Here is a 23,334-nt window from a genome sequence, read left to right on the forward strand (position 1 = left end):
GTCAAAATTTGGCCGAAATTTGAAGAAGGGGGGACCATTGGAAAAATTTCAGTTTTAAAAAAAGTCGTCTAAAAATTCTGAAAAAATTCAGGGACGTAGATCTCGACGTGCTGATTCCAAAAATATAGGGTGTTGATGGTCACGGAGCAACATTTTCGAGAGAATCGGGACGAAATGCGAATTTTTGAGAATTTTTGAAAATTTCGATATTCAGACGGTCGATTCCGGAAAAACGGTTGCAGTTATCAAAGAAACGAGACCGGAAGTGAGTTCTAGGCCTCGAAATCTACAAGAAAATGTATTCAGTTAAGTTTCGAAAATGTCAAAATTTGGCCGAAATTTGAAGAAGGGGGAACCATTGGAAAAATTTCAGTTTTAAAAAAAGTCGTCTAAAAATTCTGAAAAAATTCAGAGACGTAGATCTCGACGTGCTGATTCCAAAAATATAGGGTGTTGATGGTCACGGAGCAACATTTTCGAGAGAATCGGGGCGAAATGCGAATTTTTGAGAATTTTTGAAAATTTCGATATTTCGACGGTCGATTCCGGAAAAACGGTTGCAGTTATCAAAGAAACGAGACCGGAAGTGAGTTCTAGGCCACGAAATCTACAAGAAAATGTATTCAGTTAAGTTTCGAAAATGTCAAAATTTGGCCGAAATTTGAAGAAGGGGGACCATTGGAAAAATTTCAGTTTTAAAAAAAGTCGTCTAAAAATTCTGAAAAAATTCAGGGACGTAGATCTCGACGTGCTGATTCCAAAAATATAGGGTGTTGATGGTCACGGAGCAACATTTTGGAAAGAATCGGCGCGAAATGCGAATTTTTGAGAATTTTTAAAAATTTCGATATTTCTACGGTCGATTCCGGAAAAACGGTTGCAGTTATCAAAGAAACGAGACCGGAAGTGAATTCTAGGCCTCGAAATCTACAAGAAAATGTATTCAGTTAAGTTTCGAAAATGTCAAAATTTGGCCGAAATTTGAAGAAGGGGGGACCATTGGAAAAAATTCACTTTTCAAAACGTCGCCTAAAAATTCTGAAAAAATTCAGGGACGTAGATCTCGACGTGCTGATTCCAAAAATATAGGGTGTTGATGGTCACGGAGCAACATTTTCGAAAGAATCGGCGCGAAATGTGAATTTTTGAGAATTTCTAAAAATTTCGATATTTCGACGGTCGATTCCGGAAAAACGGTTGCAGTTATCAAAGAAACGAGACCGGAAGTGAGTTCTAGACCTCGAAATCTACAAGAAAATGTATTCAGTTAAGTTTCGAAAATGTCAAAATTTGGCCGAAATTTGAAGAAGGGGGGACCATTGGAAAAATTTCAGTTTTAAAAATGTTGTCCAAAAATTCTGAAAAAATTCAGGGACGTAGATCTCGACGTGCTGATTCCAAAAATATAGGGTGTTGATGGTCACGGAACAACATTTTCGAAAGAATCGGCTCGAAATGCGAATTTTTGAGAATTTCTAAAAATTTCGATATTTCGACGGTCGATTCCGGCAAAACGGTTGCAGTTATCAAAGAAACGAGACCGGAAGTGAGTTCTAGGCCTCGAAATCTACAAGAAAATGTATTCAGTTAAGTTTCGAAAATGTCAAAATTTGGCCGAAATTTGAAGAAGGGGGGACCATTGGAAAAATTTCAGTTTTAAAAAAAGTCGTCTTAAAATTCTGAAAAAATTCAGGGACGTAGATCTCGACGTGCTGATTCCAAAAATATAGGGTGTTGATGGTCACGGAGCAACATTTTCTAAAGAATCGGCGCGAAATGCGAATTTTTGAGAATTTCTAAAAATTTCGATAATTCGACGGTCGATTCCGGAAAAACGGTTGCAGTTATCAAAGAAACGAGACCGGAAGTGAGTTCTAGGCCTCGAAATCTACAAGAAAATGTATTCAGTTAAGTTTCGAAAATGTGAAAATTTGGCCGAAATTTGAAGAAGTGGGGACCATTGGAAAAATTTCAATCTTTAAAATGTTGTCCAAAAATTCTGAAAAAATTCAGGGACGTAGATCTTGACGTGCTGATTCCAAAAATATAGGGTGTTGATGGTCACGGAGCAACATTTTCGAAAGAATCGGCGCGAAATGGTAATTTTTGAGAATTTCTAAAAATTTCGATATTTCGACGGTCGATTCCGGAAAAGCGGTTGCAGCTATCAAAGAAACGAGACCGGAAGTGAGTTCTAGGTCTCGAAATCCACAAGAAAATGTATTCAGTTGAGTTTCGAAAATGTGAAAATTTGGCCGAAATTTGAAGAAGGGGAAATTTTTACTTTCAAAAAAGTCGTCTAAAAATTCTGAAAAAATTCAGGGACGTAGATCTCGACGTGCTGATTCCAAAAATATAGGGTGTCGATGGTCACGGAGCAACATTTTCGAAAGAATCAGTACGAACTAGTCAATGAAGTTTATCACCTGACTGACTTTCTAGGTCGTTTGTTATGTTATTGGTTGTTTGAAATTTTGAGGTTAAATGAATCGAAAATGTTGGAATTTTCCAAATAGCTTTTTAAATAATTTAAAGAATTAAAAAATCTGTATAATGACGCGACAAAGTGAATACAACCCCATAACTCAAAGGAATCTATAATTAAATAAATTTTAATTTGTGAGGTTAGGTGTCTTCAAGGCTCATATATGTGTCAAAAATTGTAATAGTTTGTGTTCCAACGAGAAGGTACAAGTGTAATAAAATCACCATAATTATTCTATAGTGTGATGAACGGTTTCAGGTGTCAAAATGTCAACTTTGGAATACTGCCAACGAATCGCAACAGGTGGAAAAAAATTGAAAAACGTACATCACTGTAAACTATGTCCATACTTTACAACATCGCTCTTCTTTATGGTGACCCACATCAGACGACACCGTTCATCTCCAGAAAAATTTACATGTGAAAACACCAAAATTGAATCGTATTATTGCAAAGAGTGTGATTTTAAAACCGACCTAACGCTTTTATTCAAACAACACATTAGTAAACATTGCGGCCTTAAAAGACAATCAAGTGAGGACCTCCACATACAAAAGTACGTTTGCGAAAAGTGCGACTTTGAAACTAATTTCTCATTAAAGTGGCTCCAGCATACTTTGACATGCAGGGGGAATAAGCGTTGGCATTACTGCGCAAAATGCCCCTACAAAACTGAATTTAAAAATGGTTTACGACGTCACAGAGAAAAAATCCATGTAACTAAGTGGCACGCATGTGACAAGTGTCCATATAAAAGTAGATATAGAAGAGATTTAAAAATCCACATAAATCAGATCCATTTGGGTGATGAAGAGGCTGAATGGCACCAGTGCGAAAAATGCCCTTATAAAACTCGAGCAAAAGGCAACTTAAAAAAGCACATAACTTTCGTACATTTGAACGACAAAGACGTGAAATGGCACCAATGCAGCCACTGTCCATACAAGAGCAGAATAAAAAGCAATTTAAAAACCCACATAATTTTTTTACATTTGAACAAAGAAGAAGTTAAGTGGTACGAATGTGCCAACTGTTCGTATAAAAGTAAACGAACGAACGATCTAAAACAACATATAACCGTGCGCCATTCAGACACCAAATCGTATCCGTGCAAATTTTGTCCATACAAGGCAAAATTGAAAAGTTATTTAAATCGTCACATGAAATGCCGCCATTCAGATGACGACGATGTTAAATGGTACGAATGCGACCAGTGCCCCCTTAAAACTAAATTAAAAGACAGTTTAAAAAAACACATAAATGCAATTCACTTGATTGGAGGCGACGCTGAGTGGTTTGAATGCGACCAGTGTCCATTCAAAACAAAAATCAAAGGATCTTTAAGGAAACACGTAGTTGCTAGACATTCAGACGAAGACAAAATTAAATGGTACGAATGCGAAAATTGCACATTCAAAACTAAGCAGTCGTCGCATTTAAAAAATCATATAAAATATCGACACTTGGATGACGAGAAGGTTAAATGGTACGAATGCGAAGAGTGTCCCTATAGGAGTAAATATAACTCAAATTTGAAGAAGCACGTGAATTTTCAACATTCAGAAAAACCAGAATGGTACGAATGTGCCAACTGTTCGTATAAAAGTAAAGAAAAAATTACGTTAAAAATACATATAAATTTACACCATTCGGATAATAAACCATATAAGTGCAAGTATTGTCCATATAAGGCGAAATTGAAAAGTTATTTAAAAAATCACGTGAATAATCGACACTCAAACGGAACGAATGTGAAGTGGTACAAATGTGAAGAGTGTCCTTTCAAAACTAAATATAGCTCGAATTTTCGTAAACACAACAAAATACACGTGCAGTTGTAGTATTAATTTGAATGTTTGTTTGTTTTAGTAATAATAATTTTAACTCAAAAATGCCACTTTTATTTATCATGACGAAACGGAATGAATGGGTACACCTGTTCGTTATCACCTTGTTGACCGATAAATTTTTGAGGTTAGGTGAATCGCAAACGTTGCAAATTTAACTAAGTTCTAAAGCAATTTGCGAAGTTTGATTACCCATTTTAGCAACTACGGGAGAGTGTGGTGATTTTTTAATTTCTGCTCTAGTTACCGTAACCGTGACGCTTGCGTCATCAAGCTGACGTGCGTCAAGGTAACTAGAGCGGAAATTTAAAAAATCACCTGATTGAATTGTCACAGATTCTTTGTTTTAGCAGACAAGTAAATTAATTAATTAATTAATTTAGCATCACGGTTATAGTGTGTGGTGGAAAAGCGTTAGATTACAACTGTGAACGAATCGAGACTGGCAGTTTTATTTTGTGAGGTTAGGTTAACCAATTGTAGAAATTTTAATAAGTTCGAACGAGGTTTGTATACCAAAATTGCCAATTCGTCTATAGTGTGATAAAACGGTTTTAGGTGTCACAATGTCTCTGATCGATGAAACATTCGCAACAGGTGGGAGGTTTTCATGGAAAAACGCGCAACACTGTAAATTCGCTTGTGGAACCACCAAAATTGAACCGTACTTCTGCAAAGAATGCGATTTTAAAACCGAACTGGCGATTGTGTTCAGACAACACTTTAACACACACCACGGCCTTAAAATAGAACCCAGCGATATTGTATCAAGTGATGACTTCACCATAGAAAAGTACGTTTGTGAAAAATGCGACTTTGAAACAAATTTCGCGTTGAAGTGGCTTCAGCATACTTTGGAATGCAAGACGAATAAAAGCAGTCCTCCAAATGTGACTTGTTTGACTGACGAAATACGTTGGCACTACTGTGCGAAATGTCCCTACAAGGCTGAATTTCAAATTGATTTGCGACGTCACAGACACAAAGTCCATTTTAATAAATGGCACGCTTGTGACAAGTGTCCCTATAAAAGTAGATACAAAACGGACGTGAAAATCCACATAAATCGGATCCATTTAGGGGATGAAGAGGCTGAATGGCACCAGTGTGACAAATGCCCCTATAAAACTAGAGCAAAACGGAATTTAAAAAAACACATAACTTTCGTGCATTTGGACGACGAAGACGTTAAATGGCACCAATGCAGCTACTGTCCATACAAGAGCAGAATAAAAAGTAACTTAAAAACACACATAATTTCTTTACATTTGAACGAAGAAGAAGTTAAATGGTACAAATGTCCTACTTGTTCGTATAAATGTAAAATATTAAGTGATTTAAAACAACATATAATTGTACGACATTCTGATATCAAATCATACCAGTGCCAATTTTGTCCATACAAGGCGAAATTAAAAAATTATTTAAACCGTCACATGAAATGTCGGCATTCTCACCGAGACGATGTTAAATGGTATGAATGCGACCAGTGCCCACTCAAAACCAGGACGAAATCGAGTTTAAAAGAACACGTAAAATCGGTTCATTTGATTAAGGGTGTTGAATGGTTTGAATGCAATCAGTGTCCATTCAAAACCAAAGTCAAAGGGTCGTTGAAGAAACACGCAGCTGCGAAACATGTAAACGAAGAAAAAATTAAGCGTGACAATTCAGAAAAAACAGAATGGTACGAATGTGCGGACTGTTCGTATAAAAGTGACGAAAAAAGCACGTTGAAGATACATATAAATCTGTACCATTCAGATATCAAACCATATGAGTGCAAATATTGTCCATATAAGGCTAAGTTGAAAAGTTATTTAAACAACCATGTGAAAAACCGCCATTCGGATGGAACGAATGTCAAATGGTACAAATGTGAACAGTGCAATTTTAAAACTAAATATTGTTCGAATTTTCGTAAACACAAAAAAGTACACGTGTAGGATATAGTTTCCTGGCAATGGGTTGTTGTAGTGTTAATATAGAAGGTGTAAATCCCCTGTATTTTTATTGTATGTAGTTAAATTTCGATCCGGAATAAAATACAAAAAATAAAATATTCTAGTTTAAGGGGGAACGCTAGACAACAGACAAGTTTGAATTGGGCGCCTTTTGTTGTCTTAAACGCAACCAGCAATTCTTCTTTAAATCTACCTGATGCAAATGCTCAGTTAAAAAATAAATTCTCAGTAAAAATAATATATGCTTGGTGAAATAATAGCTGCTTCGTTAAATTAATAATTGTTCGGTTAAATAAGAAATGCTTAGTAAGAACCCCACGTGCTAAGTATAAAAATTGATCGAAGGTTATTTCGACAGAACTTCCCTCGCCCGTCAAGTGCAGCACAACAAATAATACTCCCGCAGAAGGCGGAAATTGAAAAATGAAATATACTTAAAATAGACAATAAATTGGAAAAATCGAAAAATCAAAACACCCAAAAATCGAAACAATAAAAAATCAATATTTTGTCTTTTTGTTTTAAAATGTGTACACCTCTTTTCATAACATAAAACTTAAAATGTTTAAAATGAAAATTTGTATATGGAAATATCGATTTTGCAATTAGGCTCCGCCTCATAATTGCAAAATATATTTCCTTGGAAAAATGTACCATTTTAACCATATTTTAAGTTTCTTGTTGTGAAAAGATGGCTATGTGTATTAAGAAAAAACAGGGAAAAAGTAAAGCCCGCCCACCCGCCCTATCTCAATTGTGATGAATTTTTTATTCGTCGTGAGCCAAAGGGGCGGAGTTTAACTGCAAAATCCATATTTCCCTACAAAAATTTACCATTTTAAATGTGTTTTAAGTTTCAAAAAATAAATAAATCATCACAATTAAGATTGGGTGGGTGGGCGAGGCATACATTTCACCTTTGTTTCTTGGTATGCCTAGTATTCTTTGAACAACACAATACTCATAAACATGTTTTCAATTTCTTCTGAAAATTGAAAATCCAGAAATTGATAAGTTCTCAATATTCAAACCCTAAAAAATTGAGTATTGCAACTTAGTAAAATCGAAAAATGTAAAATTTAAAAAATCCAAAAATTGAGAAATAAAAGAAAAGAAAAATCAAAAATTTAAAAATTCGAAAAATTGAAAAATTAAAATATCGAAAAAGTGAAGAATTGGGAAATCGAAACACCAAAAAATCAAAAAAAACAAAAATCTAAAATTCAAAAATCAAAAAATTGAACACTCGAAAAGCCAAAAAGTCGAAAAATCGAAACATCGGAATGTTCAAAAACTGAAACGTCGATAAATCAAAACATCAAAAGTAGAGGAGTCAAAAAATCAAAAAATTAAGAAATTAAATTAGACCAAAATTGAAAAATCGAAAAGTTAATGATTGAAAAATTGAAACATTTTAAATGAAAAAAATCGGTAAACCGAAAAACTGAAAAATCTAGAAATCGAGAAATTGAACAATCTATAAATTAAACAATTTAAAAATCGAAGAATTGGAAAACCAAAAAATGTAAACCGAGAACTTGGAAAATCGAATAATCGAGAAATCAAAACATCAAGGAAAACAAAAAAATTAACGGAAAATGTAGAACTTAAAAATTGAAACATTAAAATACCAATCGAAAAATTGAAAAACCGAGAAATCGAAACATCAAAAAATGGAAAAATTGAAGAAGCGAAACATTGCAAAATCCCAGAACTGAAAAATTGAAAAATGGAAGGAAAATTGAAAAATCGAAAAAGTGAAAAAATTCAAAACTGAAATCTTGAAAAACTGAAAAATGGAAAGAAAATTGAAGAATCGGAAAAGTGAAAAAACCCAAAACTGAAACATTGAAAAATTTAGAAATGGAAAAATTGAAAAATCACGATTGAAGAAAGAATTGAAAAATCGAGAAATTGAGAAACGGCAAAATCAAAAAATCAATTAATCGAAAAATTTAGAAACGTCAAAAATTGAAAACTGAAAAATAAAAAAAATAAAAATCGTAAAACTGAAACATCGGAAAATTGAGAAATCGAAAAATGAAGAAATTCGAGAAACCGAAAATATGAAGAATCGAGAAATCGAAGAAGTAATATGTCGAAAAATTGAGAAATCGAAATCGGGCCAAACTGAAGTATCGTAAAGTTAATAAATTGAAAAACTGAAAATTTTTGAAAAAAAACGTATAAAAAACTAAAAATTCAAAAAATCGAGAAATTGAACAATCAAAAAATCAAAACATTGAAATCCCAGTAAGTTGATAAATAGGAAAATTTAAAAAACAAAAATTTTCAAAATCCAAGAATTCAACATCAAAAAAAACTAAGCCTGAAAACTCAGAAAATCGGATGATCGAGAACTCTTTGGCATTTGAGTTCACGCGATTTTTACAAATTTTAGAATCTTTGGTTTTTTGGAATTCCTCTAGAACCTTTAGAATCTTTCAAGTATTCGAAACAGAATTTTAGCTTTTGGTTCCTTAGAGTCTTTAGACCCTTTCGAGCTTTTAAAATCTTTAGTCGTTAGAGTATTCAGTCTTTAAATTCGCAATTTCTAGGATCATTAGTACCCCAGGTTCTTTAAGTTCTTTAAGATTTTTGGAATTTTTAGAATCTCTAGCTTAACTAGAATTTCTATAACCTTTAGAGCTTTCAGATTTTATTATTTTTAGATTTTTAGGATTTTTATCATGTTTCCAATTTTTAAATATTTGAAATCTGTGGAATCTTCGGAATTTTTTAAATCCCTGAAATCCCTTTAGAATTTTTAACTTGCCGGCTTTTGTAGCGTCTTTTATTTTTTTGAAATTCCTGAAATTCTTGTACTCCTTAAAGTTCTTGACATCCTTGAAAGCCTTACAACCTTTGAAAAGGTTGGAATATTTAGGACTTTCACAACATTTGGAATCTTTCCACAAATTCGGTCAGAATTTTAGAATTTCTGTAGAAAGTGTGAGCAGAAAACTAAAAACGATTCATCTTATGTATAGTTGTATGAATAAAAAATAAAAGTCGATTGAGCTTACCTGTTTGTTGTTCCATGTTAACTGGTTTGTGATTGGTCGGTTCGTACTTTAAGGTTATGTTATATACCAAGTGCATTGATGACCAAAGATACTTGAAAACTAAGTTCTAAGTCGTACAATCGTTGTTTCAAATCGTCTTAATTGTGTATGTTATAGTACAATACCTAATTCTACAAGTTAAACGTACACGGTGAAAACCAAAAGTTGAGGTTATGTCGCTTCAAAAAGGGTAAGAAAAGTGCCAATGCCGATCCACAATGAAATAAAACTATTTTAGGTCAAGCTTGGACTACTCTGAAGCACTCAAAACTCATGGAAGATCTTCATGGAAAAACGTCCACAAATGTAAACAATGCCCATACTTTACTACGTCATTTTTTCTTATGGTGAACCACGTGAAGCGACACCGTTCATCTTTGGAAAAATTTACTTGTGAAAACGCTGAAATTGAAACGTACTATTGTAAAGACTGTGATTTTAAAACGGAATTAACGATTCTGTTCAAACAACACATTAACGAACATCGCAGTCTTAAGAGAGATGATTTATCAAGCTTACAAAGCTACGTTTGCGAAAAGTGCGACTTTGAAACAAACCTGGTGTTGAAGTGGCTTCAGCACACTTCAGTATGCATCAGAAGAGAGAAAAATGTCCAACGATATTCCTGTGTGGAATGTTCGTATACGGCTAGCCACAAAACATATTTCAACAAACATACGGCAAATCGCCATTTGAACAAGCGGTTTGCTTGTGACAAGTGTTCATATGAATGTAGATACGAATCAGGTTTAAAACACCACGTAAATCTGAACCATCTAGATGATGAAGATGGCAAATGGCACAAGTGTGAACAATGTCCTTATAAAACTAGAGTCAAATGGAGTCTAAAAAGACACATCAACAACTTACACTTGAATGAAAAAGAAATCGAGTGGCACCGATGTAATCAATGTCCGTTTAAAACCAAGACAAAATGTGGTTTAAAAAAACACGTTAATTCGTTACATTTGGACGGAGTTAAGTGGTTTGAATGTTCAAGCTGTTCGTATAAAAGTAAAAGAAAAGACAAATTAAAATTGCATGAGTCGCTCCACCAGTTGGATATCAAGTCGTTTCAGTGCGAGTATTGCGAATATAAAGCTAAATTAAAATGTTATTTAAGCGCTCATATGAAGAACTGTCATTCAGACGAAAATGATGTGAAATGGTACATGTGTGAGCACTGTCCGCATAAAACTAGACGTAAATCGGATTTAAGAGTCCACGTGAAACGGGTGCACTTGGAAAGAAAGGATGTTGAATGGTATGCGTGTGAAAAGTGTCCGTTTAAAAGCAGAACGAAACATAATTTAAAGAAGCACATAAATGTCCATCTTACACAAAAATCAGAATGGTATGAGTGTGGGAAATGTTCGTATAAAAGTCAAATTAAAAGGTATTTACAAAAGCACCTAAAGGTGCACACAAAAAATACATATCAATTATGTACAGTTTAATCTTGTAATGTATTAAATTAATTCTACTTATCAGAATTTTATTTCATGTCGGAAAAAATTAAATATTTGAGTTGCGCCCAAAGTAGGCAACCCACAATACGACTTAAATGTCACTTATTTACCGTCAAAATACACCATACGTCATTTTTGCCCAAAGTCCCTAGATACATTTAGGGACTTTATTTTTGACACATAAAAGTTAGGTTAGAAAGTAATAAGAGTTTCCAAAACATTTAACTCAGACGCTCTTTTTCAGTTTTAACGGTGTTCCAAAGAGATTTCGGTAACTCAAGTTGCATTTGCTTCCCAAGTTTAATACTAATAAGACGGTTTCAGGCAACCTAAATGTCAATTTTGGAGTACTCCGAAGCTGTCACAGCCTCTGAAGAATCCTCATGGAAAAACGTCCACAACTGTGACCAGTGCCCCTATTTTACAGCCTCACGTTGGCGTATGGTGAACCACACACGACTTCACTGTTTCCCGGTGGAAAATTTCACTTGCTTAAAAATTGAGACTTACCTTTGTAAAGACTGTGATTTTACAACGGATTTAACGATTCTGTTTAAACAGCACATTAATGCGCATCACGGGCTTAAGAGAGAATCTGGGGACGACGCGGAGTATCACGTACAAGACTACGTTTGCGAAAAATGCGACTTCAAAACAAATTTCTCGTTAAAGTGGCTCCAACATGATTTGGTTTGTCGGTATGGTTGCGACAAGTGTCCATATAAAACTAAATATAAAGCTAGACTGGCGTTGCATTTAAAAAATCACGCAATTTATCGTGATTGGAATGAAGACGAAGAGGAAGTCAAGTGGTACAAGTGTGCCAACTGTCTGTATAAAACCAAACGAAAAGATAATTTAAAAGTGCACATAACTGTCCAACATTTAGATGCCAAGTGGCTTCAATGCAAACATTGCCAATTTCAAACTAAAGTGGAAACTTATCTAAAAAGGCACGTCAAGAATCGTCATTCAGTTAAAAACGATATTGATATTAAATGGTACAAGTGTGACCAGTGTCCGTATAAAATCAGCCGCAAAATTGATTTACTAAACCACATAAATCAGATACATTTGGATGAACAAGACGTCGAATGGTATACGTGTGACAAGTGCCCATTTAAATCCAGATTGAAAAATAGTTACCGAAAACACCTAAAAATCTTCCACTTGAATGAAGAAGACGTTCAATGGTACGAATGCAACGACTGTCCATTTAAAACTAGGTATAAACATTGTTTAAAGAAACACGTAAACGCAATACATTTAGAGGACGAAAAAGTCAAGTGGTATGAATGTGAACAGTGTTCATTTAAAAGCAAGCATCGATCGTATTTAAGAGACCACATAAAACGTATCCATTCCAGAGACCGAGAATCGCACATGTGTGAACTGTGTTCGTTCAAAACCAAATGCAAACGTACTTTAAAAAGACACATAAACAATTTTCACTTGAACGACGACGAAGGTAAATGGTACGAATGCGAACAATGCCCTTTTAAAACTCGAGATAATCAATATTTGAAGTCGCACGTGACTGCGAAACATCTAGACGAAGATAAAGTTAAGTGGTACGGATGTGAAAATTGTCCGTTTAGAAGTAAAAAGGCGTCGGATTTAAAACGGCACATAATTTCTCAACACGTGGATGAAAAGGAAGTTAAGTGGTATGAGTGCGAAATATGCTCTTATAGAACCAAATTGGAGTCGTATTTAAGGAAGCATATGAAGGTTAATCATTCGGGCAAACCGGAATGGTACGAATGTGCGAAGTGTTCGTATAAAAGTAGAACGAAAAATGATTTAAAATGGCATGTTAATGTACACTTGGGGATCAAATTGTATGAGTGTGAATATTGTCCATACAGGGCGAAACGCAATGATTGTTTAAAGGGTCATGTGAATTACCACCATTTGGATGGAATGGATGCCAAATGGTACAAATGTGAATACTGTCCTTACAGAATTAAAAATAAAACTTCTCTGGCCAGGCATATTAAAAAACTACATGTGTAGGGTTAATTTAGTTGTAACTTCGTACTGGTTTTTGTAAAATATAAAGTGGATTAGTCAATGAACACACCTTTTCTTTGTCACCTGGTTGTGTCATCTAAAAATTTTTGAGGTTAAAATGTGAGGTTATGACGTTTCTTGAATCGAAACCATTTCGAATTTTAACAGTGCTTCCGGGATATTTAGGTAACCAAAGTAACATTTGCGTCCCTAGTGTGATAACCCCGTTTCAGGCAACCAGAATGTCAATTCTCGAATATTCTGAAGCTTTTACAGCATGGGGTAGATCTTCATGGAAAAACGTCCACAACTGTAAACAATGCCCCTATTTTTCGACATCACTTTTGCATATGGTGAACCACGTGCGGCGACACCGCTTCCCCGTGAAAAAATTCGCTTGCTCTAACACCGAAGTCGAAGCTTTCTACTGCAAAGACTGCGATTTTAAAACAACACTAACGGTTGAGTTCAAACAACACATTAACCAACACCACGGCTTTAAAAAAGAATCCAGAGAAGTTTTATCACGTCAGGACTTTGTTATACGAAACTACGTTTGCGAGAAATGTAGTTTCGAAAGCAATTCGTTTTTAAAGTGTCTTCAGCATACTTCAGGATGCACGAGGGAAAACGAAAATGTTCAGAATGTGGATTTAAGCGGCGAAATACGTTGGCATTATTGCGACGAGTGTCCCTTCAGGGCCAAAGTAAAAGGTTGGTTAACTAGACATATAAATAGTGTACATTTAAACCAAAAAAGCGCTAAATGGTATAAATGTGACAATTGTACATATAAAAGTAACGATAGACGTAATTTAAGAGTGCATACAGACATCCATCATTCCAACAACAAACAATATCAGTGCAAATTTTGTACATATAAAGCTAAAGTGAAAGGTTACGTAAAACGTCACATGGACATGCACCATTTGAATGGAAAACGTTGGTTCGAATGCGAACATTGTCCATACAAAATTAGAAGTCAAAGAGATTTAAGAATCCACGTGAACCGTCACCATTTAAAAGAGGAAGATGCCCAGTGGTACACATGTGAAAAGTGCCCGTTTAAAACCAGAGTGAAATACGGTTTGAAAAAACACACCAAGTTCGTTCACGCTAATGAAGAAGACGCTCCATGGTACGAATGCACTGAATGTGGATTCAAAACTAGGTATAAAGCGTCTTTAAAGGCACACATAAATGCACTACATTTAGATGAGGACCAAATTGAATGGTTTAGATGCGAATATTGCCCATTCAAAGCTAAACGGCGATTCCATTTAAAATGTCACGTAAAACGTCGACATGCGAATAATGCGGAAATTGCAGAAATTACAGGAATTAAATGGTACGAATGCCAAGAATGTTTTTTCAAAACTAAATACAGGAACACGTTAAAGGAACATCTGTATGTGAAACATTTGGAAAACCCGCAATGGCGCGAACAAAACATGATTCAAAAAAATTTTGTGGAGTGTGAGGACACGGAACTGCGAAATGTCAATGTTTGAGGTTATGTAATTATGTATTTGTATTTATCTAGTATTATAATGTCAATGGTAGAGGGTATGACAATTGACAAGTTGTCTCTTTTTATTAAACGTTTTGACTAGTTGTGGAGGTTTTGCCTCTAAATTCTTTGTACCTTTTCGAGTTTCGAGCTTCTGCATTTTTTTGCGTTTATAAAATGAGTATTTACTTTTTACCTCATACGAATCGTTTTAAATTTTGAGGTTAGGTGCGTCTAAAAGTTGCTCGTAAGTGTTTGGGTAAGCTAAAAAGTGACAGTATTGGAACGTTGTCTAACAAAACGGTTTTAGGTGGCCAAAATGTCAAGTTTGGAATACCGTAAAGCATTCGCTACAACTGGTCGGTCTTCATGGAAAAACGTGCACAACTGTAAACTATGTCCATTCTTTACTACTTCGCTTTTTCTTATGATCAACCACGTGAGGCGACACCGTTCACCATTCGAAAAATTCACCTGTGGAAACGCCGAAATTGAAGTGTTTTTTTGCAAAGACTGCGATTTTAAAACCGAACTAACGATTCTGTTCAAACAACACATTATCAAACATCAAGGATCCAAAGATTTACCAAGTGAGGACTTCGTCGTACGAAACTACGTTTGCGAAAAATGTACTTTCGAAACAAATCTCTCATTGAAGTTGCTTCAGCATACTTCACAATGCACAGGAATGAAAATCAGTGTCGGCAATTCACGTGAAACTAAAATTGAAGGTGGTACATGGCACAAGTGCGAAAATTGCCCTTTCAAAACTAGAACAAAAAAGACTTTAAACAACCACATGAATTCCTTTCACTTGCAGGGAGAAGATATTAAATGGTATGAATGCAAAGAGTGTCCATTCAAAACTAAAATCAAAGGATGTTTAAAGAGACACGTAACTGCGAAACATTTAGAAGAAGACAAAATTAAGTGGTATGAATGCAAAGAGTGTCCGTTCAAAGCTAAGTTTAATTCGCCTTTAAAGAAACACATACGCCGAAGACATTTAAAAAAAACGGCAGTGTATGAATGTGAGATGTGTTCATATAAAGGTAAAACAATAAGTTGTTTAAAAAGACATTCATGACCCATTTGGAGATAAGATCGTATCAGTGCGAGTATTGTCCATACAAGGCGAAACGCAGGGACCATTTAAAGATTCATCTAAATAACCGCCATTTGAAAGGAGCGGACGTTAAATGGTACAAATGTGAATACTGCCCATTCAAAAGTAAAGATAAGTCAACTTTGAGTAAGCACAAGAAAAAGCACTTGTGATTTAATATACTTCATACATTTTTATTACTACGTTTGTGTAAATGTTTTATGGATTAAATTTTTTTTAAACTTTGGTGGCATGTTCTTGTTTTTCGTTGTAATTATACGTCGGGTGTCCAATCGGAGTACGGTTAGGTTGGTAACATGGTTGAAAATCTTGAACCCATTTGGTAATTTCAATGAGGTACTGTTGGTAGCACTACGTGTTACTAATTGTCATCTGTCACAACATTTCAAAATCCTGTCAACAAGAGGCGTTGTTATTGGATATCCCTTCCATGTGTCCACTGGACTGTGATTGGTCGTTTCGAATCAAGATCCCGGGGTGGGGAGAACACCACACACCACGTGGGGAGTTCATCGGTTTAGTTGTTGTTTTAAATTTTGTGGTTAGGTGCGTTGTATGTGAAGACATTTTTCATCAGTTCTGGTTTTAATAGTGCCAACGAGGTTTGGGTAAGCAAAAAAGTGCCAGTATTTGAACGTGGTCTAATAGAACGATTTTAGGTAGCCAAAATGTCAAGTTTGGAATACTGTAAAGCATTCGCAACAACTGGAAGGTCTTCGTGGAAAAACGTGCACAACTGTAAACTATGTCCATTTTTTACAACTTCGTTTTTTCTTATGATTAACCACGTGAGGCGACACCGTTCACCAATCGAAAAATTCACCTGTGGAAACGCCGAAATAGAAGTGTTTTTTTGCAAAGACTGCGATTTTAAAACCGAATTAACGATTTTGTTCAAACAACACATTATCAAACATCAAGGATCCAAAGATTTACCAAGTGAGGACTTCGTCGTACGAAACTACGTTTGCGAAAAATGTACTTTCGAAACAAATCTCTCGTTGAAGTTGCTTCAGCATACTTCACAATGCACAGGAATGAAAATCAGTGTCAGCAATTCATGTGAAACTAAATCCAAAATTGAAGATGGTACATGGCACAAGTGCGAAAATTATCCTTTCAAAACTAGAACAAAAAAGAGTTTAAAAAACCACATGAATTCCTTTCACTTACAGGGAGAAGATATTAAGTGGTACGAATGCAAAGAGTGTCCATTCAAAACGAAATCCAAAAGATATTTAAGGAATCACGTAGCTGCGAAACATTTATTAGACGACCAAATTAAGTGGTACGAATGCGAAGAGTGTCCATTCAAAGCTAAGTTGAATTTAACTTTAAGGAGACACATAAGCAGAACTCATTCAAAAATTGTGTATGAATGTGAGAAGTGTCCATATAAAACTAAAGCGAAATATTCTTTAAAAAGACATTCACTGACCCATTTGGAGATAAGATCGTATCAGTGCGAGTATTGTCCATACAAGGCGAAACGCAGCGACCATTTAAAACTTCATCTATACAACCGTCATTTGAATGGAACGGACGTTAAATGGTACCAATGCGAGCATTGTTCATACAAGGCGAAACATCGTGTCTATTTAAGGAATCATACAAATAACCGTCATTTGACTGAAATGGAAGTTAAATGGTATAAATGCGAACTGTGTACATTCAAAACTAAAGATAGGAAAAGTTTGTATATTCATAAAAAAACACACGTATAGGATTTAATTTACTGTATATTTTGTACCTAGTTTTTAATTAAAATTGTCATGAAGATATGTGTAAATGTTTTATGGAATACATTTTTTTTAAACTGTGGTGGCGTACTTTTATTTCCGATTGTACTTACCCATCGATTTGACATATTGTCGGTATCCCGTGGGATAGATAGAGTTAGGTTGGTAACGTGGTTCAAGATTTTGCCACAGAATATCATACAGTACGGACAGCTTTTGAAAGCCCAATAAGAAATACACGTAACGGACAACAACAACAATAATCGACCGTTAAATATGTAGGTAGTTGATATGTTTATGTTGAAATTAACTTGGTAAAGTGATAGACTTTTATTAATGAATAAAATAAATATAAGCACAATTCTTTTTTATTGTTCAAAATGGTATTTTTTTCGTAGTCTTCATACCACACTCCAAAAATTGGTTTCAGTTCATTCGATGTTTGTATCAGTTCCTTTTACATTGTTTTACGGACGAGCTGTATTTGTAATTTAGGCAACCAATATTCCACTTCGTTTCAAAAATCCCGCCTAATCAAAACGGTTGGGTAAGGACACGTTGTTCCAATATTTGACGAGCTGTCTCTACTGTATGGTATACTGTGATCTTGCTACCCATTTGGTAATTTCAATGAGGTACTGTTGGTAGCACTACATGTTACCAGTCGTCATCTGTCACAACATTTCAAAATCCTGTCAAACAAGAAGCGATGTTATTATATACCCCTTCCATGTGTCCGCTGGACTGTGATTGGTCGTTTCGAATCAAGTTCCCGGGGCGGGGAGAACACCACGTGGGGAATTCATCGGTTTAGTTCATAGAATATCCTCACTACTTGTAGGATTTTCTATGGTTTAGTTGTTGTTTTAAATTTTGTGGTTAGGTGTGTTGTATGTGAATACATTTTTCATCAGTGCTGGTTTTAATAGTGCCAACGAGGTTTGGGTAAGGAAAAAAGTGCCAGTATTCGAACGTGGTCTAATAGAACGATTTTAGGTAGCCAAAATGTCAAGTTTGGAATACTGTAAAGCATTCGCAACAACTGGAAGGTCTTCGTGGAAAAACGTGCACAACTGTAAACTATGTCCATTTTTTACAACTTCGTTTTTTCTTATGATAAACCACGTGAGGCGACACCGTTCACCAATCGAAAAATTCACCTGTGGAAACGCCGAAATCGAAGTGTTTTTTTGCAAAGACTGCGATTTTAAAACCGAACTAACGATTCTGTTCAAACAACACATTATCAAACATCAAGGATCCAAAGATTTACCAAGTGAGGACTTCGTCGTACGAAACTACGTTTGCGAAAAATGTACTTTTGAAACAAATCTCTCGTTGAAGTTACTTCAGCATTCTTCACAATGCACAGGAATGAAAATCAGTGTCAGCAATTCATGTGAAACTAAATCCAAAATTGAAGATGGTACATGGCACAAGTGCGAAAATTGTCCTTTCAAAACTAGAACAAAAAAGAGTTTAAAACACCACATGAATTCCTTTCACTTACAGGGAGAAGATATTAAGTGGTACGAATGCAAGGAGTGTCCATTCAAAACGAAATCCAAAAGATATTTAAGGAATCACGTAGCTGCGAACCATTTATTAGACGACCAAATTAAGTGGTACGAATGCGAAGAGTGTCCATTCAAAGCTAAGTTGAATTTAACTTTAAGGAGACACATAAGCAGAACTCATTCAAAAATTGTGTATGAATGTGAAAAGTGTCCATATAAAACTAAAGCGAAATATTCTTTAAAAAGACATTCACTGACCCATTTGGAGATAAGATCGTATCAGTGCGAGTATTGTCCATACAAGGCGAAACGCAGCGACCATTTAAAACTTCATCTATACAACCGTCATTTGAATGGAACGGACGTTGAATGGTACCAATGCGAGCATTGTTCATACAAGGCGAAACATCGTGTCTATTTAAGGAATCATACAAATAACCGTCATTTGAATGAAACGGACGTTAAATGGTACCAATGCGAGCATTGTTCATACAAGGCGAAACATCGTGTCTATTTAAGGAATCATACAAATAACCGTCATTTGACTGAAATGGAAGTTAAATGGTATAAATGCGAACTGTGTACATTCAAAACTAAAGATAGGAAAAGTTTGTATAATCATAAAAAAACACACGTATAGGATTTAATATACTGTATATTTTGTACCTAGTTTTTAATTAAAATTGTCATGAAGATATGTGTAAATGTTTTATGGAATACATTTTTTTTAAACTGTGGTGGCGTACTTTTATTTCCGATTGTACTTACCCGTCGATTTGACATATGTGTTGTCGGTATCCCGTGGGATAGAGTTAGGTTGGTAACGTACATAAACAAACCACTCTAGTAGTAGTTTGTTTATGGTAACGTAGTTCAAGATTTTGCAACACATTTGGTAATTTAAATGTGTTTCTGGTGGTAACACCACATGTTGCCACTTGTCAAGTTATCTCTCGCAACGGAGTTGTTATGTATTTTTTAATTAACTCGGATTTAATTGATTTATTTATTAAATGGGAATTGGAGATAATTAACTTCTTTCTTGATTGTTTTTTCGAACAAAGGTGACAAATGTCAATTAACTGTCAAATTTCAATTAGCGGCAGTTTGGCAACGCTGTTTGTACTGTCATTGCTTCATAACCTTGATTAGTAATATAAACACTTTTTGGACTTTTTGTAATCATTCCAGATGCAAAATCATTACATTTGGTATGATTTTAAGTTGTTTTCGCTGATGCGGGAATATTCAACTACGTAGCAGCACCTCAGTCAAAAGACTTTTGACGTCAAAAAGTTAGGTTAGTAATCTGAAGATAAATATTTGGGTAAGCTAAAAAGTGGCCGTTTTGGAACGATTTTAGGTGGCCAAAATGTCAAGTTTGGAATACTGTAAAGCATTCGTAACAACTGGAAACTCGTCATGGAAAAACATGCACAACTGTAAACTGTGTCAATTTTTTACGACTTCAAGTTTTCTTATGTTCAACCACGTGAAGCGACACCGTTCACCAATCGAAAAATTCACCTGTAGAAACGCCACAATTGAAGTGTTTTATTGCAAAGACTGCGATTTTAAAACCAAACTAACGATTCTGTTCAAACAACACATTATCAAACATCAAGGATCCAAAGATTTACTAAGTGAGGACTTCGTCGTACGAAACTACGTTTGCGAAAAATGTACTTTCGAAACAAATCTCTCGTTGAAGTTGCTTCAGCATACTTCACAATGCACAGGAAAGAAAATCAGTGTCGGTAATTCATGTGAAACTAAATCCAAAATCAAAGACGATAAATGGCACAAGTGCGAAAAGTGCCCTTACAAGACTAGAAGAAAAGACAGTTTAACAACACACATAAACGGCATGCACTTGAACGAAGAACTCATCAAATGGTACGAATGTGACGAGTGTCCATTTAAAACCAAATATAAACCAAATTTAAAGAAACACGTAGCCGCGAGACATTTAGACGATGACCAGATTAAATGGTACGAATGCGAAGAGTGCCCTTATCGGACGAGACGAAAGTATAATTTAAGAACGCACGTAAACTGCAGGCACTTGAATGAAGATCTTGTTGAATGGTACGAATGCAAAGAGTGTCCATACAGAACCAAATTCAAAGGATATTTAAAGAATCACGTAACTGCCAAACATGTAGACGAGGACAAAATTAAGTGGTACGAGTGTGACGCGTGCCCTTTCAAAACGAGAAAAAACAACAATTTAACAACACACATTAACTGTGTACACTTGAGTGAAGAATGGTACGAATGTGGAGAGTGTCCGTTCAAAACTAAGACCAGAAGATACTTGAAGGTGCACGTAGCTACGAAACATTTGGACGGAGACAAGATTAAGTGGTACGAATGCGGAGAGTGTCCGTTCAAAACCAAGTTGAATTCGTCTTTAAAGAACCACATAAGCGGAAGTCATTTACAAAATGTGTATGAATGTGATAAGTGTACGTATAAAGGTAGAACGAAAAGTTATTTAAGAAGACATTTGCTGACCCATTTGGAGGTTAGATCGTATCAGTGTGAGTATTGTCCATATAAGGCGAAAAGCAGTCACTATTTAAAGATTCATCTAAAAGTGTGTCATTTGAATGGAACGGACGTTAAATGGTACCAATGCGAGTATTGTCCATACGAGGCGAAACGCCAGGACTATTTAAGGAATCACACGAACAACCGACATTTGAGTGGAACGGATGTTAAATGGCACAAGTGCGGACAGTGTACATTCAAGTGTAAAGATAGGACAAATTTTTATAAACATAAAAAAACACACATGTAAATCTGATTTTTTAATTTTTTTAAATATAAAGTGACAAATGTCAATTAACTGTCAAATTTCAATTATGAACAAATTGGCAACCCTGTTTGGAATTGTTGTATTTTGTAATAATTCCCGATAATAAATTATTAGATTTGGTGCAATTTTACGTCGTTTTCGCTGATACAACAATATTCAACCATTTAGCAACACCTGTTGTTATTTTAGCCAAAAACAGCAACGTGACTTTTGACATCAAAATGTTAGGTTAGAAATCTTGATCCAGTGTCAATTATGGAGTACTCCGAAACCTCTAGTTCCTGGGGAAAATCCTCATGGCCGAACGTCCACAACTGCAAAGAGTGCCCCTACTTCACAACCTCGTTTCTTCGTATGGCCAACCACGTGACACGACACGACGCCCCCTTGGAAAATTTTGCCTGCGAAACCGCCTCAATCGAAGTGTACTACTGCAAAGACTGCGATTTTAAAACGTCGCTAACGATTGAGTTCAAACAACACATCGAACACCATCATGGAATTAAAACAGAATCGCGAGACGACTTCACCGTACTGAACTACCTTTGTGGAAAATGCAACTTCGAAACAAACTTCTCGTTGAAGTGGGTCCAACACAATTTCGCGTGCACGGGCAAGACAAAACGCCGAATTTTAGTCGAGAGACGTTGGCATTACTGCACGGAATGTTCCTACAAAGCTAAATTCAATAAAACTCTAACCCGTCATCTGGACAATTACCACTTCAACAAGCGCTATGCGTGTGACAAGTGTCCATTTAAAACCGGATATAAACAAGTGTTGAAAACCCACATAAATTGTGCGCACTTAGCTGAACAAGAAGCGATATGGCACAAGTGCGATAAATGCGCTTTTAAAACTAGAACAAAAAGCTCGTTAAGACAGCACGCCATTAACATGCACTTGAGAGAAGAAGACGTGGTTTGGTACGACTGCACTGAGTGTTCGTTCAAAACTAAGAACAAAGACGCTTTAAAACGACACGTGGCGGTGAGACACCTAGACGACGAACTCATAAAGTGGTACAAATGTGACCACTGCCAATACAAAACTAAACACGCGGTTAGTTTACGAAATCACGTAAATTCGCAGCATTTGGACGACGACGAAGCCAAGTGGTACGAATGTGCGAGCTGCTCATTTAAAACCAAGAAGAAAGAACTGTTAAAACGGCACGAAATTTTTCGTCACACTGATGAAGCGACATTTAAATGTCAGTATTGTCCATATAAAGCTAAATTGAATACGTATTTGACGTTGCACATGAACAATCGACATTCAGACGGGAAGGATCGTAAATGGTACGAATGCGACCACTGTCCGTTCAAGAGTAGGTACAGGACTTCGGTGAAGAAACACACAATTGCGAAACACGCAGACGAAGCGACAGTTACGTGGTACGAATGTGAATATTGTCCGTTTAGAACTAAGCACAAACCAACTTTGAAAATTCACGAGCGAGACCAACATTTGGATGTTAAGTGGTTCGAATGCGAGGAGTGTTTTTATAGAACTACGTGTGAAGCGTTTTATAAGAAACACGTCAGTGCGAAACGTCATAGACAAAGGGATTTTTAAAGAAGCACAGGTTTGATATGTATATACTCTGTTACATGCCTTATATATTTTGTAATTGCCGTTTCAATAAATTAAAAAAAAATCTTAGTTGTTGTTTTTCGTAGCGAACACTAGAGGCGCTGTAGCACCAAAAGTGACATTAAAAAGTGAGGTTAGTTCTTCGTGACTACCAAAATGTTAACTTTTGCAGCAATATCTAC

General features: G+C 35.6%; 7 protein-coding genes across 9 annotated transcripts; all 7 read left to right on the plus strand.

Annotated features, from left to right (window-relative positions):
- The first annotated feature begins 2,496 nt into the window (after positions 1-2,496).
- On the plus strand, positions 2,497-4,326 carry LOC135140339 (zinc finger protein 91-like). The gene is made up of 2 exons (XM_064070830.1): positions 2,497-2,688; positions 2,744-4,326. Exon 2 carries the CDS (start codon positions 2,752-2,754, stop codon positions 4,324-4,326), a length of 1,575 nt encoding a protein of 524 aa, XP_063926900.1. The 5' UTR covers positions 2,497-2,688; positions 2,744-2,751.
- Positions 4,327-4,476: 150 nt separating this feature from the next.
- LOC135140482 (zinc finger protein 711-like) lies at positions 4,477-6,378 on the plus strand. The gene is made up of 3 exons (XM_064071056.1): positions 4,477-4,621; positions 4,669-4,838; positions 4,891-6,378. Exon 3 carries the CDS (start codon positions 4,899-4,901, stop codon positions 6,276-6,278), a length of 1,380 nt encoding a protein of 459 aa, XP_063927126.1. The 5' UTR covers positions 4,477-4,621; positions 4,669-4,838; positions 4,891-4,898; the 3' UTR covers positions 6,279-6,378.
- A 3,011-nt stretch (positions 6,379-9,389) lies between these two features.
- LOC135140491 (zinc finger protein 142-like) lies at positions 9,390-10,848 on the plus strand. The gene is made up of 3 exons (XM_064071065.1): positions 9,390-9,425; positions 9,479-9,551; positions 9,600-10,848. Exons 2-3 carry the CDS (start codon positions 9,535-9,537, stop codon positions 10,816-10,818), a joined length of 1,236 nt encoding a protein of 411 aa, XP_063927135.1. The 5' UTR covers positions 9,390-9,425; positions 9,479-9,534; the 3' UTR covers positions 10,819-10,848.
- A 129-nt stretch (positions 10,849-10,977) lies between these two features.
- LOC135140694 (zinc finger protein 845-like) lies at positions 10,978-15,704 on the plus strand. The gene is made up of 5 exons (XM_064071340.1): positions 10,978-11,021; positions 11,075-11,101; positions 11,155-13,029; positions 13,077-14,612; positions 14,664-15,704. The coding sequence occupies exon 3, from the start codon at positions 11,164-11,166 to the stop codon at positions 12,844-12,846; it is 1,683 nt and encodes a 560-aa protein (XP_063927410.1). The 5' UTR covers positions 10,978-11,021; positions 11,075-11,101; positions 11,155-11,163; the 3' UTR covers positions 12,847-13,029; positions 13,077-14,612; positions 14,664-15,704.
- Positions 13,086-15,631, plus strand: LOC135140340 (zinc finger protein 142-like). Its single transcript, XM_064070832.1, has 3 exons — positions 13,086-14,348; positions 14,664-15,376; positions 15,457-15,631. The coding sequence occupies exons 1-3, from the start codon at positions 13,086-13,088 to the stop codon at positions 15,629-15,631; spliced, it is 2,151 nt and encodes a 716-aa protein (XP_063926902.1).
- A 1,825-nt stretch (positions 15,705-17,529) lies between the features above and the next one.
- LOC135140341 (zinc finger protein 142-like) lies at positions 17,530-19,375 on the plus strand. The gene is made up of 2 exons (XM_064070833.1): positions 17,530-18,163; positions 18,215-19,375. Exon 2 carries the CDS (start codon positions 18,224-18,226, stop codon positions 19,373-19,375), a length of 1,152 nt encoding a protein of 383 aa, XP_063926903.1. The 5' UTR covers positions 17,530-18,163; positions 18,215-18,223.
- A 307-nt stretch (positions 19,376-19,682) lies between these two features.
- Positions 19,683-23,210, plus strand: LOC135140537 (zinc finger Y-chromosomal protein 1-like). 3 transcript variants are annotated; one of them, XM_064071129.1, is made up of 2 exons: positions 19,683-20,035; positions 20,099-23,210. In XM_064071129.1, exon 2 carries the CDS (start codon positions 21,812-21,814, stop codon positions 23,132-23,134), a length of 1,323 nt encoding a protein of 440 aa, XP_063927199.1. In that variant the 5' UTR covers positions 19,683-20,035; positions 20,099-21,811; the 3' UTR covers positions 23,135-23,210. The 3 variants fall into 3 exon arrangements, with proteins under 3 accessions (XP_063927199.1, XP_063927198.1, XP_063927197.1); XM_064071128.1 differs by having other exon boundaries at positions 19,688-20,062; positions 20,099-21,623; XM_064071127.1 differs by having other exon boundaries at positions 19,688-20,035; positions 20,099-21,623.
- The last annotated feature ends 124 nt before the right edge of the window (positions 23,211-23,334 follow it).

Source organism: Zophobas morio, unplaced genomic scaffold, assembly GCF_036711695.1.
Source record: "Zophobas morio isolate AGI-343-1 ecotype UQ-CSIRO unplaced genomic scaffold, CSIRO_AGI_Zmor_V1 ptg000040l, whole genome shotgun sequence".
NCBI lineage: Eukaryota > Metazoa > Arthropoda > Insecta > Coleoptera > Tenebrionidae > Zophobas > Zophobas morio.

Coding starts and splice junctions, on each gene's coding strand:
- LOC135140339 (XM_064070830.1), top strand. CDS start 2,752: ATGTCAACTTTGGAATACTGCCAACGAATCGCAACAGGTGGAAAAAAA.
- LOC135140482 (XM_064071056.1), top strand. CDS start 4,899: ATGTCTCTGATCGATGAAACATTCGCAACAGGTGGGAGGTTTTCATGG.
- LOC135140694 (XM_064071340.1), top strand. CDS start 11,164: ATGTCAATTTTGGAGTACTCCGAAGCTGTCACAGCCTCTGAAGAATCC.
- LOC135140340 (XM_064070832.1), top strand. CDS start 13,086: ATGTCAATTCTCGAATATTCTGAAGCTTTTACAGCATGGGGTAGATCT. Junction 14,349..14,663: donor CGGAACTGCGAAATGTCAAT/GTTTGAGGTTAT, acceptor AAACGGTTTTAG/GTGGCCAAAATGTCAAGTTT. Junction 15,377..15,456: donor CATTTAAAAAAAACGGCAGT/GTATGAATGTGA, acceptor TTTGGAGATAAG/ATCGTATCAGTGCGAGTATT.
- LOC135140341 (XM_064070833.1), top strand. CDS start 18,224: ATGTCAAGTTTGGAATACTGTAAAGCATTCGCAACAACTGGAAGGTCT.
- LOC135140537 (XM_064071128.1), top strand. CDS start 20,108: ATGTCAAGTTTGGAATACTGTAAAGCATTCGTAACAACTGGAAACTCG.